General features: G+C 40.1%; 1 protein-coding gene across 1 annotated transcript in view; it reads right to left on the bottom strand.

Annotated features, from left to right (window-relative positions):
- The window catches only part of FREM1 (FRAS1 related extracellular matrix 1), a 159,787-nt gene that overhangs the window by 85,461 nt on the left and 60,298 nt on the right, over positions 1 to 14,028 (bottom strand). Inside the window, exons 14-15 of the mRNA XM_065878900.1 lie at positions 11,514 to 11,607; positions 8,139 to 8,391 (exon numbers count right to left, since the gene is read on the bottom strand). Of these exons, the coding sequence (XP_065734972.1) occupies positions 8,139 to 8,391; positions 11,514 to 11,607 (347 nt within the window). The remainder of the gene's footprint in view (positions 1 to 8,138; positions 8,392 to 11,513; positions 11,608 to 14,028) is intronic.

Genomic DNA, 14,028 nt, shown 5'->3' with positions numbered 1-14,028 from the left:
CAGAGAAGTCTTTTCAGATGGCCTTGCTGGCTTTGTACTGAGCATTAAAGGATGAGTAGTTTATAAGGCAGATAAGGCAGAGAATTGGGAGATGAGGAGAGAGGGCGTGTAGGGAGAGGGAGCCAGAAGAGAAGTAGAAAAATCTAGGAAATGAAAACAGCTTAATCAAAAAAGCAAACATAGTACATTCAATAACTGTAATTTCAATGTAATGGAAGCATAGGATACATTTACAGAAAGAGCTAGAAAATTTGGCTGAGGGTTAAACCACTAAAAAGGCTATAGCATTGGTGGAAGAATTCTTTACCTTGAAATGAAATACAGTCTAAAGATATAATTTATACTTAAAATAGTTAACTGTACTGCTATTTGAAAGAAAAATTTTTAATGACCTCATATATAATGTTTGGAGAATAGAAAATTAATAATGTAATTTTATATCATAAAATATTATTCAATTAGTAAAACATGTTTACAATAATTATATAAAATTTACTAAATATTTTAATAAACATTTTTAGGTGATTATCTAAATGAATAAAGGAATCTACAAAACTGCACACATAACAAGATTGCAACTATGTTAAAAATTATGATTATAAAAAAGAAAATACTGTAACACTGAAATGTTAACAGTGATTCTCTTTGAAAGGTAAATAAGGTAATTTTTTCAAAACTTCGTTATATTTTTTCATGTTCTCTGCAATGAGCGTGTACTGTTTTCATAATCGTAGAAATAAGATAAAATAAATCAATCGATGAAGTAAAATAATGGTGACACAATTGTTCTCTGGTAATCTTTATAACCAACGTATGGAGGAAAGAGCGGGGCCACTGAAACTTTAGATCCTAGAGTACTGAAGTTCTCTTTACTCATCCTAGAAGAGCACTAAATTACTACCAACTGAGTAACTGAGTGAACATTACAAGAAAACATAATATTCAAATAACAAAACACCTTTTTGAATACAGTATTTCTGTTAATTAATTAATTTATTTTAACATCTTTATTGGAGTATAATTGCTTTATAATGTTGTGTCAGTTTCTGCTGTACAACACAGTGAATCAGCTATATGCATACGTATATCCCCTCCCTCTTATGTCTCCCTCCCAACCTCCTTATCCCACCCCTCTAGGTGACCGCAAAGCACTGAGCTGATCTCCCTGTGCCATGCAGTTGCTGCTCACTAGCTATGTATTTGGTAATGTGTGTATATCAGTGCTACTCTCTCACTTCGTCCCAGCTTACCCTTATCCCTCCCCATGTTCTCAAGTTCATTCTCTACATCTGCGTCTTTATTCCTGTCCTGCCCTAGGTTCCTCTGAACTTTTTTTTTTTTGATTCCATATATATGTGTTAGCATACGGTATTTGCTTTTTTCTTTCTGACTTACTTCACTGTATGACAGACTCTAGGTCCATTCACTCACCACAAATAACTCAATTTCATTTCTTTTTATGGCTGAGTAATATTCCATCATATATATGTGCCACATTTTCTTTATCCATTTATCTGTCAATGGACACTTAGGTTGCTTCCATGTGCTGGCTATTGTAAATAGTGCTGCAATGAACATTTTGGTACATGACTCTTTTTGAATTATGGTTTTCTCAGGGTATATGCCCAGTAGTGGGATTGCTGGGTCATATGGTAGTTCTGTTTTTAGTTTCTTAAGGAACCTCCATACTGTTCTCCATGGCTGTATCAATTTACATTCCCACCAACAGTGCAAGAGGGTTCCCCTTTCTCCACACCCTCTCCACCATTTATTGTTTATAAATTTTTTGATAATGGCCATTCTGACTGGTGTGAGGTGATACCTCATTGTAGTTTTGACTTGCATTTCTCTAATAATTAGTGATGTTGAGCAGCTTTTCATGTGCTTCTTGGCCATCTGTATGTCTTCTTTGCAGAAATGTCTATTTAGGTCTTCTGCCCATTTTTGGATTGGGTTGTTTGCTTCTTTAATATTGAGCTGCATGAGCTATTTATATATTTTGGAGATTAATCCTTTGTTGATTCGTTTGCAAATATTTTCTCCCATTCTGAGGGTTGTCTTTTCGTCTTGTTTATGGTTTCCTTTGGTGTGCAAAAGCTTTCAAGTTTCATTAGGTCCCATTTGTTTTTTGTTTTTATTTCCATTTCTCTAGGAGGTGGGTCAAACAGGATCTTGCTGTGATTTATGTCATAGAGTGTTCTGCTTGTTTTCCTCTAAAAGTTTTATAGTGTCCGGTCTTACATTTAGGTCTCTAATCCATTTTGACTTTATTTTTGTGTATGGTGTTAGGGAATGTTCTAATTTCATTCTTTTACATGTAGTTGTCCAGTTTTCCCAGCACCACTTATTGAAGAGACTGTCTTTTCTCCATTGTATATCCTTGCCTCCTTGGTCATAGATTAGTTGACCATAGGTGCGTGGGTTTATCTCTGGGCTTTCTATCCTATTCCATTGATCTATATTTCTGTTTTTGTGCCAGTACCATACTGTCTTGATTACTGTAGCTTTGCAGTACAGTCTGAAGTCAGGAAGACTGATTCCTCCAGCTCCGTTTTTCTTTCTCAAGATTGCTTTGGCTATTCGGGGTCTTTTGTGTTTCCATACAAATTGTGAAATTTTTGTTCTAGTTCTGTGAAAAATGTCACTGGTAGTTTGAAAGGGATTGCACTGATCCTGTAGATTGCTTTGGGTAATAGAGTCATTTTCACAATGTTGATTCTTCCAATCCAAGAATATGGTATATCTCTCCACTGTTTGTATCATCTTTAATTTCTTTAATCAGTGTTTGATAGTTTTCTGCATACAGGTTTTCTCTCTCCTTAGGTAGGTTTATTCCTAGGTATTTTATTCTTTTTGTTGTAATGGTCAATGGGAGTGTCCTTAATTTCTCTTTCAGATTTTTCATCATTAATTTATAGGAATGCAAGAGATTTCTGTGCATTAATTTTGTATCCTGCTACTTTACCAAATTCATTGATTAGCTCTAGTAGTTTTCTAGTAGCATCTTTAGGATTCTCTATGTATAGTATCATGTCATTTGCAAACAGTGACAGTTTTACTTCTTCCTTTCCGATTTGGATTCCTTCTATTTCTTTTTCTTCTCTATTGCTGTGACCAAAACTATGTTGAATAATAGTTGTGAGAGTGCACAACCTTGTCTTGTTCCTGATCTTAGTGGAAATCTTTTCAGTTTTTCACCACTGAGAACGATGTTGGCTGTGGGTTTGTCATATATGGCCTTTATTATGTTGAGGTAGTTCCCTCTATGACTACTTTCTGGAGAGTTTTTATCATAAATGGGTGTTGAATTTTGTCAAAAGCTTTTTATGCATGTATTGGGATTATCATATGGCTTTTATCCTTCAATTTGTTAATATGGTGTATCACATTGATTGATTTGTGTATAATGAAGAATCCTTGCATTCCTGGGATAAACTCCACTCGATCATGGTGTACGATCCTTTTAATGTGCTGCTGGATTCTGTTTGCTAGCATTCTGTTGCAGATTTTTGCATCTATGTTCATCAGAGATATTGGTCTGTAGTTTTCTTTTTTTGTGACATCTTTGTCTGGTTTTGGTATCAGAGTGATGGTGGCCTCATAGAATGAGTTTAGGAGTGTTCCTCCCTCTGCTATACTTTAGAAGAGTTTGAGAAGGATAGGTGTCAGCTCTTCTGTAAATGTTTGATAAAAATCGCCTGTGAAGCCACCTGGTCCTGGGCTTTTGTTTTTTGGAAGATTTTTAATCACAGTTTCAAATTCAGTGCTTGTGACTGGTCTGTTTATATTTTCTATTTCTTCCTGGTTCAGTCTCGGAAGGTTGTGCTTTTCTATGAATTTGTCCATTTCTTCCAGGTTGTCCATTTTATTGGCATATAGCTGCCTGTAGTAATCTCTCATGATTCTTCTGTATTTCTGCAGTGTCAGTTGTCACTTCTCCTTTTTCATTTCTAATTCTATTGATTTGAGTCCTCTCCCTTTTTTTCTTGATGAGTCTAGTGAGTGGTTTATCAATTTTGTTTATCTTCTCAAAGAACCAGCTTTTAGTTTTATTGATGTTTGATATTGTTTCCTTCATTTCTTTTTCATTTATTTCTGATCTGATCTTTATGATTTCTTTCCTTGTGCTAACTTTGGGGAGTTTTTTGTTCTTCTTCCTCTATTTGCTTTAGGTGTAAGGTTAGGTGGTTTATTTGAAATGTTTCTTGTTCCTTGAGGTAGGATTTTTTTGCTATAAACTTCCCTCTTAGAACTGCTTTTGCTGTATCCCATAGGTTTTGGGTCTTCGTGTTTTCATTGTCATTTTTTCTAGGTATTTTTTGATTTCCTCTTTGAATTCTTCAGTGGTCTCTTGGTTATTTAGTAGTGTATTGTTTAGCCTCCATGCATTTGTATTATTTACAGATTTTTTCCTATAATTGATATCTAGTCTCAGAGCACTGTGGGCAGAAAAGATACTTGATAGGATTTCAATTTTCTTAAATTTACCAAGGCTTGATTTGTGACCCAAGATATGGTCTATCCTGGAGAACATTCCATGAGCACTTGAGAAGAAAGTGTATTCTGTTGTTTGGGGATGGAATGTCCTATAAATATCAGTTAAGTCCATCTTGTTTAATGTCATTTAAAGCTTGTGCTTCCTTATTTATTTTCATTTTGGATGATCTGTCCACTGGTGAAAGTGAGGTGTTAAAGTCCCCTACTATGATTGTGTTACTGTCAATTTCCCCTTCTATGGCTGTTAGCATTTGCCTAAGGTACTGAGGTGCTCCTATGTTGGGTGCATAAATATTTACAATTGTTATTTCTTCTTCCTGGATTGATCCCTTGATCATTATGTAGTCTCCTTCTTTGTCTTTTTTTTTTTTTGATGGGTGGTGCTCTATTCCTGTCTTACTGGTTGTTTGGCCTGAGATGTCCAGCAGTGGAGTTTGCAGGCAGGCAGACAGAGCTTGATCTTGGTGCTCTGATGAGGTCCTCCAGGAGGCCTCACTCAGATTGATATTCCCTGGGGTGTGAGGTTCTCTGTTAGTCCAGCAATTTGTACTCGGAGCTCCCACCACAGGAGCTCGGGCCCAACCTCCGGCCTGGAAACCAAAATCTCACAAGCTTCATGGCACGGTAAAAAAAAAAAAAAAAAAAAAGGAGCAGTACAATATCAAAGAATAAAAAACGAAATAAAATTGGAATGATAAAAAATGTATTAGGAAAAATAAAACTATAATCGAAACACCTGCAACAAGGTAAAATAAAACCACAACAGAAAAAAGAAAAAAAGGTGGGGGGGAACGAGCCAAAAGGAGAGAACAATAACAAAATATAAAGCATAAAATAAAATTAGAATAAAAGATTTACTAGGAAAAATAAAAATATAAAAGAATCAACAACAATGAATCAACATCGTAAAACAGAACGCCAATCTAAAAGAGAAAAAAAGCCTTGGCTATGGGGGTGGAGTTTAGGTGGGGGTGGAACTTAGGCAGGGGAGTGGTTTAGGGTGGGGTGGGACCTAGGCGGGTGGATGGGTGACGTTTGAGTGTGGGGTGGGGCCTAGGCTCAGGGCCCACGTAGCCAGAAAAGGCCCTAGGGGCAGGGCCTAGGCAGGGAGACATTCAAGCATGGGGCGGGGCCTCTGCTTAGGATCTGCTCGGAAGGGGAGAGGCAGCACGTGAAAAGGAGGGCCTCTGGAGTGTGGAGTTCTGGAGTTTGGAGGTAAGGCCCTGGGTCAGGGTGTGTGGGTGGAGTTTAGACCCAGCGCGTTGGAGGGGGTCTCCGAGTGCAGAGGTGGGGCCCTGGGTGGGGGGTGTAGAGGCGGGGCTTGGGCTCTGAGCAGCAGGAGGGAGGCTCTGAGGGCAGAGGATTAGGCCCAAGAGCCCAGTAGGCTCCCCGGTGCCTAAGTGGACAGGGAAAGCACTGGCTCCATTCCCTTCCATTCCTCCATTCCCCTCCCCCACCATCTCCCCCAGGGTCTCCCGCGTTGCCGCTGGACCCCTAACTGTGGGTGGGTCCCGCTGGGTGTAAGAACTCCTCCCCTCCCCCAGCTGCCCCTCAGGGCTGCCGATCCCACTTTTGCTCCCCCTTCCCTCCCTCCCAGTCCCTCAGGACCTGCGCAGCTGGAGGGGGCCTCAGGTGGGCAGAGGATCAGGCCCCGGATCTCAGCAGGTTCCTGGGGGCCCAAGTGGGCAGGGGAAACCTGGCCACACTCCCTTTTGATCCTCTGCCCTCCCAATGGTCCCCCAATTTTCCCCTTCAGGCATGGGATCCCTTCCCCTCCCCCAGCCACCCTTCAGCAGGGGCTCCAGTCCCATCCCACCTCCACTTCTTCTCCCCCTTCACTTCCCCCATACCTCGCGTCCTACCCAGTCACTGGGGGTTCCTCCCATCCCCTTAGGTTTCCGTGGTCCCACTGGTGCCTAGTAGGTGCCCTAGTTGTGAGGAGACGCGAATTCAGCGTCCTCCTAGTATGCCATCTTGACTCTGCCCCTCTGTTAATTTATTAACAAAAAAGTCTATCTGAAACAATTTGCCCCAGTGTCCCACTAGGTCTTATGAAAAAAATGTGTCAACACTCTCTTCTATGGCCACCACACTAGAAGAGAGTTATACATATGTACAACTGTTGCTTAACGTCTGGAACAAAGCGCAGGAAGAGAAGACAGATTCATCTCACCACTAATTTATCTATGCTGTGTGAGCCTGCCAAAGATGTTAAAATTATGTAAAAATCAACAATCACTGGTCTTTGGATCACTTTTCTGCTAGTCTGAGAACTACTGGGGAAATTAAAAAGAAGCACCTAGCTGTAAACTCTTGAGAGACATCGAACAAGTGGGCTAAGCTCCTCAGGACAAGGAAAGAGCCAATGAAACCTTTCCTAAGACTTAACATAAAGAAGAAGATAAGGAGATAGCATTTAAAGAAAAAAGATGTTTAGTTGAGTGATTAAGAACTGGTATCCCAATGAATCACTGTTTTTTAAAGTACACATAAAAATATTATTTCAAAATGTTTTCTCCCATGTCCAAATGAATCCTTTGCTATCTCAATCCCCCTCCTTGAATTCCCTCCCACCTCCCTGCTTGTATTCTCTCTCTGTCTCTTCAAATAAGAAAATGATTTGAATTCTGATACCTCTTATTTCTTGTATCACTCACCTGGCCTCCCACACCCAATCATACTTCCCCCATGGAATTTCCAGGTTAGAGAGGCATATGGATGAGTAAACGTGAAATTGTAATGGAGTGTGATAAAACTTAGGTAGAGGAAGTAGATGTATTATTACTGAGGAAGTGCCCCCAACCCAGAAATCAGATGTGGGAGGGGTGGTGATGTGGTGACGGGCAGATGTGTCACGCTGTCATCTTTACATGGGAATAATGTGTCTGTCTTACTCCTTTAAATCAAAAGTCCTTCATAGTAGGGTTTGGGTTATACTCCTTTGTAAAGCCACAGTGCCTACTACTGTGCCTCGCAGACATCAGATGTTGAATTCACATCTTCTTTACATGAACATTTTACATAAGGAACAAATGCCATCCGGATAACAATATAATGCAATGCCAGAAATGTAACTACAGTGCTAATAAACTAGCATTTACTGTATCTCTCATCTATGTCCACCACTGTCATGTGCTGTGGACAAGCTACACAAAAGTGTAAGACACGATCTTTGCTTTTCAAGAACTCAAAGGTCAGACCGGTTTCTTCTTAGGAGCTAGCTGATAATCAGGAAACTTTTACAGTTAATAAGATAATTATCTTAGGGAGCCTACTTCAGGCATTTCTGTTATGATTTAGGGAGCCAGAAGCTGAGATGGTCAAATAATCTTCTTCATATTGACCAAAATAGGAATGAGGACAAGCCAGGGTGAATTGACGGTCTATGTGGAAGCATCAGGAGCAGAGCAGCAATAACACTTGATCTTTCTCAACTCTGTGAAATTCACTATATTACTGAGATCAAGAAATACTTCTGAATATGGTGATCATACTTGAAAATGGGAGATGGGCTGCCACTCTTTTAATGGAAGCAAGCATTAAGACTGTTAGATTATCAGAGCCCACAGCAAGGAGTGGGCTAAGACTCTGTCATGTTGCAGCATCCCCACTCTCAGACTAGTCACAGTACTGTCACTTACCTGTGTGTTTGTACGTCACAGCCCCTGCCATAACATCTCCCTGAGAAAACTGACGCACTGTGACCCCAGCTTTCCTCACTGTCCCACGCTGAGGTTCTCGAACAATCATGAACATCAGTTTCATATCATCACTGTCCACATCAGTAGCAAAAATGTATTCAGAAGTAATGACCACCTCTTCGCCCTCTGAGCAGTGCATCATGGGAATGAGGTCTGCCTTTAGGACCGGTGGCTCATCATTTACAGGCAACACCTAAGCAGGAAAAAAAATGCATGTTTTCAAGAAAAAAGAGCAATGACAAATTGCCCAACTGGTAACTCATAGCTCATAACTGGAATGACAGGCATTTTCAATCTTCCAGACACGTGAAACAATAGCCATGGAATTTGGCCAAGCCATCTGTATCTGTTAACTTTCCCCATACCAACTTGCAAGAAATGACCCACATGAGAGACATTTTAGGTAGGAATGGGAGAGTATGGTTATGGTTTGGGACTCAAAGCTCTCGTTTGTTTCAAGACAGACAAAATATAAATGTGATATAAAGCATCCTTCACCCAAGCCCCTATCCTCCTTTGCTAAATTTACCCATATTCTACAGGAAATCTAGTCCTTGTGGTCTGAGCATTTACATTTACCACATCAAAGTTATTTATATTTCAAATTACTTGATGATTACAAGGCTTTCCTCTACTCTCAACTTCCTGCCACCCAGGAAGTCTCTTTGGACTTATAATAGCAGCAGCTGCATTTCAAACATTTTGAGTTAAATCTGAAACCCCACAGCCATTAAATCAATGCCAGTTTTCAACTTGATAAAACATTTTTCTCTCACTGTCATGAAAATAAATTTCCAAGTAGAAAGGGAAAAAAAGCAACATTGGATCACACTGGCTGTCCAAATTTTAAAAGATTTTGTAGAAATGTGAAAAAGTATGTCTTCTAAACAGGAATGCAGGACAGTCCTCCTCTGAGTTCACGACCACAACTCGGTGTGTACTGCACATTTATTTATCAAGTCTGGCCTGTGAATACCGTCACCCCTGCATTTCCTTGCCCCACTCTTTAGCCTATGTGATCTTTTTCAAACGTGGCTTTCATCAAGTCATCACACTGTGGGAACCTTCAATGGCTTCCCAGAGCTTCTCCTAGGATGTCTTCGGCTTCATCTCATGCTATGGGGTTCCTTTGCCACTCCTGTCCATTTCTACCCCCAAGACACTGTGTTCCACACATGTCAGGCCTTTGCCCCGTCTTTGCATCTTCTGTCTGTCCCTTGCCTGGTATGTTCTCCCGTAGCTCTTTGCTTGGCTACCTCCTTCTTCAGGTTACATATGGATTCCTCCAGGAAAACTTCTTGACAACTCAGACTCACTTAGAAACTTGCCTTGTTTACTCTCTTTTAGTACCCTGTTCACTTGTAGAACACATCCACATTTTAACTAATTATTTCAGTGATAATCTGTTTAAAGCCTGCCTTCATCCCTTGCCCATAACTCTAAAAGAAGAGGAAGTTTATTTATCTTGTTCATCAACACAGCCCAAGAATTTAGCATAGGACCTGGCATATAGCAGGCACTTATTAAGTATTTATGGAATAAACGAATGAATGAATGTAACTACGTATATATGCCCTGGTTACCCTACTGTTTCAACAGGCTAACAACTCAACAACAAATATACATGAAATTATGAAGACCCCTTCCTTTAACAGGTAGAGAGATGGGGTGATGGAAACCCAGGTTTATTTATTTAACTAAAGATAGAAAAGTATGCAATGCTCTATTCCATTTTCTATTGACTTATTAGGAAACAATATCTTTGTTCAAGTCCTCTGCGTAGATTCAGTGAAGACCTTCTTTCTTATTGTTCTTGACTCCATCTGATCAATCTCACCAATACATGCATGATCATCACCTTGCAGCAGTTCACAAAATATCCTCAGCTTTCAAATGCATAAAAAGTCCAAAGGCAATAGAATTAAAAACATTCCTCCTGAATGAAAAAAAAATCACACATAATTGTCTAAAACTTTCCTGAAGCTCTGATTGGTTTCCAAAGGCTATGCCCTTTTGTCTCAAAAGTAATAATACACAAATTCTTTTCCCCAAATTCACTGCTTAGGGTCATTAATGAGAAGACGGTCATGGACAGAAGACAGAGTTGGGGTTTTCACCATAAATTTGCTTTTCAGGAAAAAAAATTAACTCAGCAAAGCTTTCTTTATATGTAAAAGTCTGCCAATAAAGAAAACTCTCCTTTTTGAGGCTGAAATAACGTACTGCTTTTCATCTAGATACAAGACCATCATTAGAACTAACTGGAAAAAAATGAAAAGAAGTGGCTATGCACTGTGACTGGCATGGATAAGTGCTCAGGAAATGTTAGCGAGCATGGTAATTACAATCACCTGTTAATTTAGATCTGGGCAGTGGTGAGGAGGAAAGAACGCTGGCCTGAGTACCAGAGTGGAGATGCCAGCCCAGGTCTACATGGTCAAGTTAATGGCTTTGGACAAGTCATTGAACCTTCTCAGACCTTTGCTATAGGATGGGGATAATTCCTTTTCTGTGTACTTCTTAAAACACTAGAATGATGTGATCATTCTTAATTATTAACTGTAAAATATCTTACAAACACGTTATTATGACCATTAATAATAATTTCATACTACAAAGAACTGACAGAATTGAAACAGAAATAGAATTTGGTACGGTAAGAATAATTAGTGGATCTTCAGGAAGTGTGGTAAGTCTTCTGCTGACCCTCCTTTGTCACTAACTATAAATACCTGCAAATCCTATGAGTTATGCTTGTGGACATGGATGGTCACCCAACAGAGAAACTCGGGGGTTCCCATCAGGCCTTTGAGCATGTACACAACCTTTATGTGCAGATTTTCCTTCATTTGTCAAAAGGGGGAAAATTATCATCTCAAACAGGCCAGGGATATATAGTACAGGAATTCACAAAGGGTCACATCGCACATATAGATATGGCTCCTTGCACACAACAGGGAAAAAGCCCAGCAATGCTAGCCTAACCTGTCCAACTGCTAAATAAATATTTCTGGGTGTTATAGATCAAAAATATCAGAAATAATTTATACATGGAAATGACTGCTTTTTAAATTAAGTCTCTGGGTTTGAGGTCAGAGTAGTTCTACCTTTAAACTGATTGGCACAAGAAACTCATATGTCCATTTCACCAATATAACTTTGCTCTCTATTACCTGTCCTGACATAATCAAAGATGTAAGCAGACACCTTCTTGCTTTGAAGTCCATGTGCTTCAGTTTCTATCAGAGACCCCAAGAGGCTTCCAAACTAGAAGGTTTGTTTCTGTATGAACCATGGAGGAAACTTACTACATACCTCAATGTATAGCACACATTCTGCTGCATTTATGCCATCTGTGACCTCCAGTAGTATGTCATCCTGAAGTATCTCAGATCCATCATGCTGATACCTGTGGGGATGACAGCTGTCACTAACCTCTCAAGGCCACTGTGAGAGTGCACTGAGATTCCTGTCACAAGAGCTTTTCCATGGTTTTGGCCATATGTTCAACAAATAAATAAATAACCAAAACCCCAGCATAATCATGAAGTCACATATGTAACTACCATACTCAAGTATCCTTAAATGTAAAATTGCTCCACCCTGGAAAAATGTGTTTATGCATTCATAACTTGTCCCCAAATCAAAAAGCAGCTCTTCAAACTGTCACTGTAAAAATGGGAACCAGTGGGTGTAGCTCCGCCTACTTAACCGAAAACACTGCCGGGGGCAAAGGGGACACTGAGACTGAGCAGTGACAGGTAAAAGTGGGACACTACGTGGATTTTGGTAATTCTCCCTCCTCCCCCACTTTTAAGGTTATTCCTTCTGCCTGTGCTCTGGATTGATTCAGCTCTGCCCTAAAACTTTATCTAGGGATTATTCATTGCCTCTCTCCTGCCACTTCCCCCTTGCCATTTACTAACTCTTTTCCTCTGAACCTATAAAGATTCTTGAATTTCTCTAGACTTAAAAGTATTTTTGGGGGACTTCCCTGGTGGCACAGTGGTTAAGAATCCACCTGCCATTGCAGGAGACACAGGTTCAATCCCTGGTCTGGGAAGATCCCACATGCCACGGAGCAACTAAGCCCATGTGCCACAACGATTAAGGTGCGCTCTAGAGCCTGCAAGCCACAACTACTGAGCCCACATGCCACAACTACTGAAGCCCGTGCACCTACAGCCCATGCTCCACAAGAGAAGCCACCTCTCGCCGCAACGAGAGAAAGCCCACACGCAGCAGTGAAGACCCAATGCAGCCAAAACTAAATAAATAAATTTACAAAAAATGTATATATATATTTTTTCTTGGTCTTGCCTTGACCCTATTTCCTTTTAATTCTCAGTCAAGTTTCTTAAATGAATTGTCTAATTCTAGACTTTCCATTTACTCTTCAGTCCACTGTAGTGATACACAGTAAGTTCTAAATAATTGTTGAATAGAGTCAAATTTTTAGCTTATCAGTGATCCGTTCAAGACACTGAGTTATGGAAATAAGTTCTAGGAAATGAAATTAAAAGTTGCTTTAGGGCTTCTCTGGTGGCGCAGTGGTTGAGAGTCCGCCTGCCGATGCAGGGGACACGGGTTCGTGCCCCGGTCCGGGAGGATCCCACATGCCGCGGAGCGGCTGGGCCCGTGAGCCATGACCGCTGAGCCTGCGCACGCGGAGCCCATGCTCTGCAACGGGAAATGCCACAGCAGTGAGAGGCCCGCGAACCGCAAAAAAAAAGTTGCTTTAAAAATTGTATTGTATATTGAACATATGTAACGTTTACATATGAAAAAATTCCAGGGCTAAAAGGTGTTTTACTCAGGACTAGACTCACCCATACACTAGCTAGGGATTCGATTCCAGTGGTGGAGAAAGCCCACCTCCTACTCCCAGTTTCCCTCCCAACACTGCCTCCTATGCTTTATTTTGTCATATTCCCTGTTATCTTCATCAAAAGTGGATTGATATGTGATAATGTGCTAATTCAAATATACTTACCATGCTAATGCCTCTAAAAGGGCCAAATAGGTCTAGGAGTACACATCCAAATGCATGGCTATAGAACCAAACAGAACTTCTTTCAAAACCAGAGTCCTGCACACACTAGCTAAGTGACCTTAACCTCTTCGTGTCTTAGTTATTTCAACTATAATATGAGAATAGAACCATCTACCTTGTCAGGTTTGATTGCTGTGAAGTTTAATGAAAAAAAACCATAATTCCAAGTCTCTAGAAGAATGCTTGAAATATACGTGCTGGCAAACACTGGTACTTTTTTTTTTTCTATCCATTGTCCATTCCCTACTAAGAATTACCTAAACAAAGCTCTCTTTCTAACAGGTAGGAAAGAGCTGAGATCTTGGGGGAAAAAGGAAATTTTAATGAGGATAAGAGTAGTGAAAAGAGGTTAAGATATTGGAAACTGTAAACAGTGTAACTAAACTGTTGGATGAAAATGATCTTCCTGTACACAAATCCTCCTTCCCCATCAATTTCTAAATGTAGAACTAAGCATTTGATGCCTAATACCTTCTACTACACTTTATCAAAAAGGACAAATTTCCCATTTATAACTTGAACTTGTACAAGTGAGAAATTAACCAGTATGTTTGTCTACCTGACCACTGCTTTTGAGTATCTTGCATTGTTTTACAGAGAAGATGTTTTACTAGATTTTAAAGAAAAAGTTTCTTAACTGCATTAGGTAGAAGAAATGAAAGTCCTCAAGGTGAGGGGAACTACTGTAGGACCATGAGACAGGGATTACTCCACCCCTGACTGTAAGAGACCCAAGTACTCTTCCATATCCTACCTACCCAACCTACCCTACTTATT

Source organism: Phocoena phocoena, chromosome 6 (genome assembly GCF_963924675.1).
Source record: "Phocoena phocoena chromosome 6, mPhoPho1.1, whole genome shotgun sequence".
Lineage (NCBI taxonomy): Eukaryota > Metazoa > Chordata > Mammalia > Artiodactyla > Phocoenidae > Phocoena > Phocoena phocoena.
Note: the sequence above shows the minus strand (reverse complement) of the source record. Positions and strands in the feature narration are given on the sequence as shown.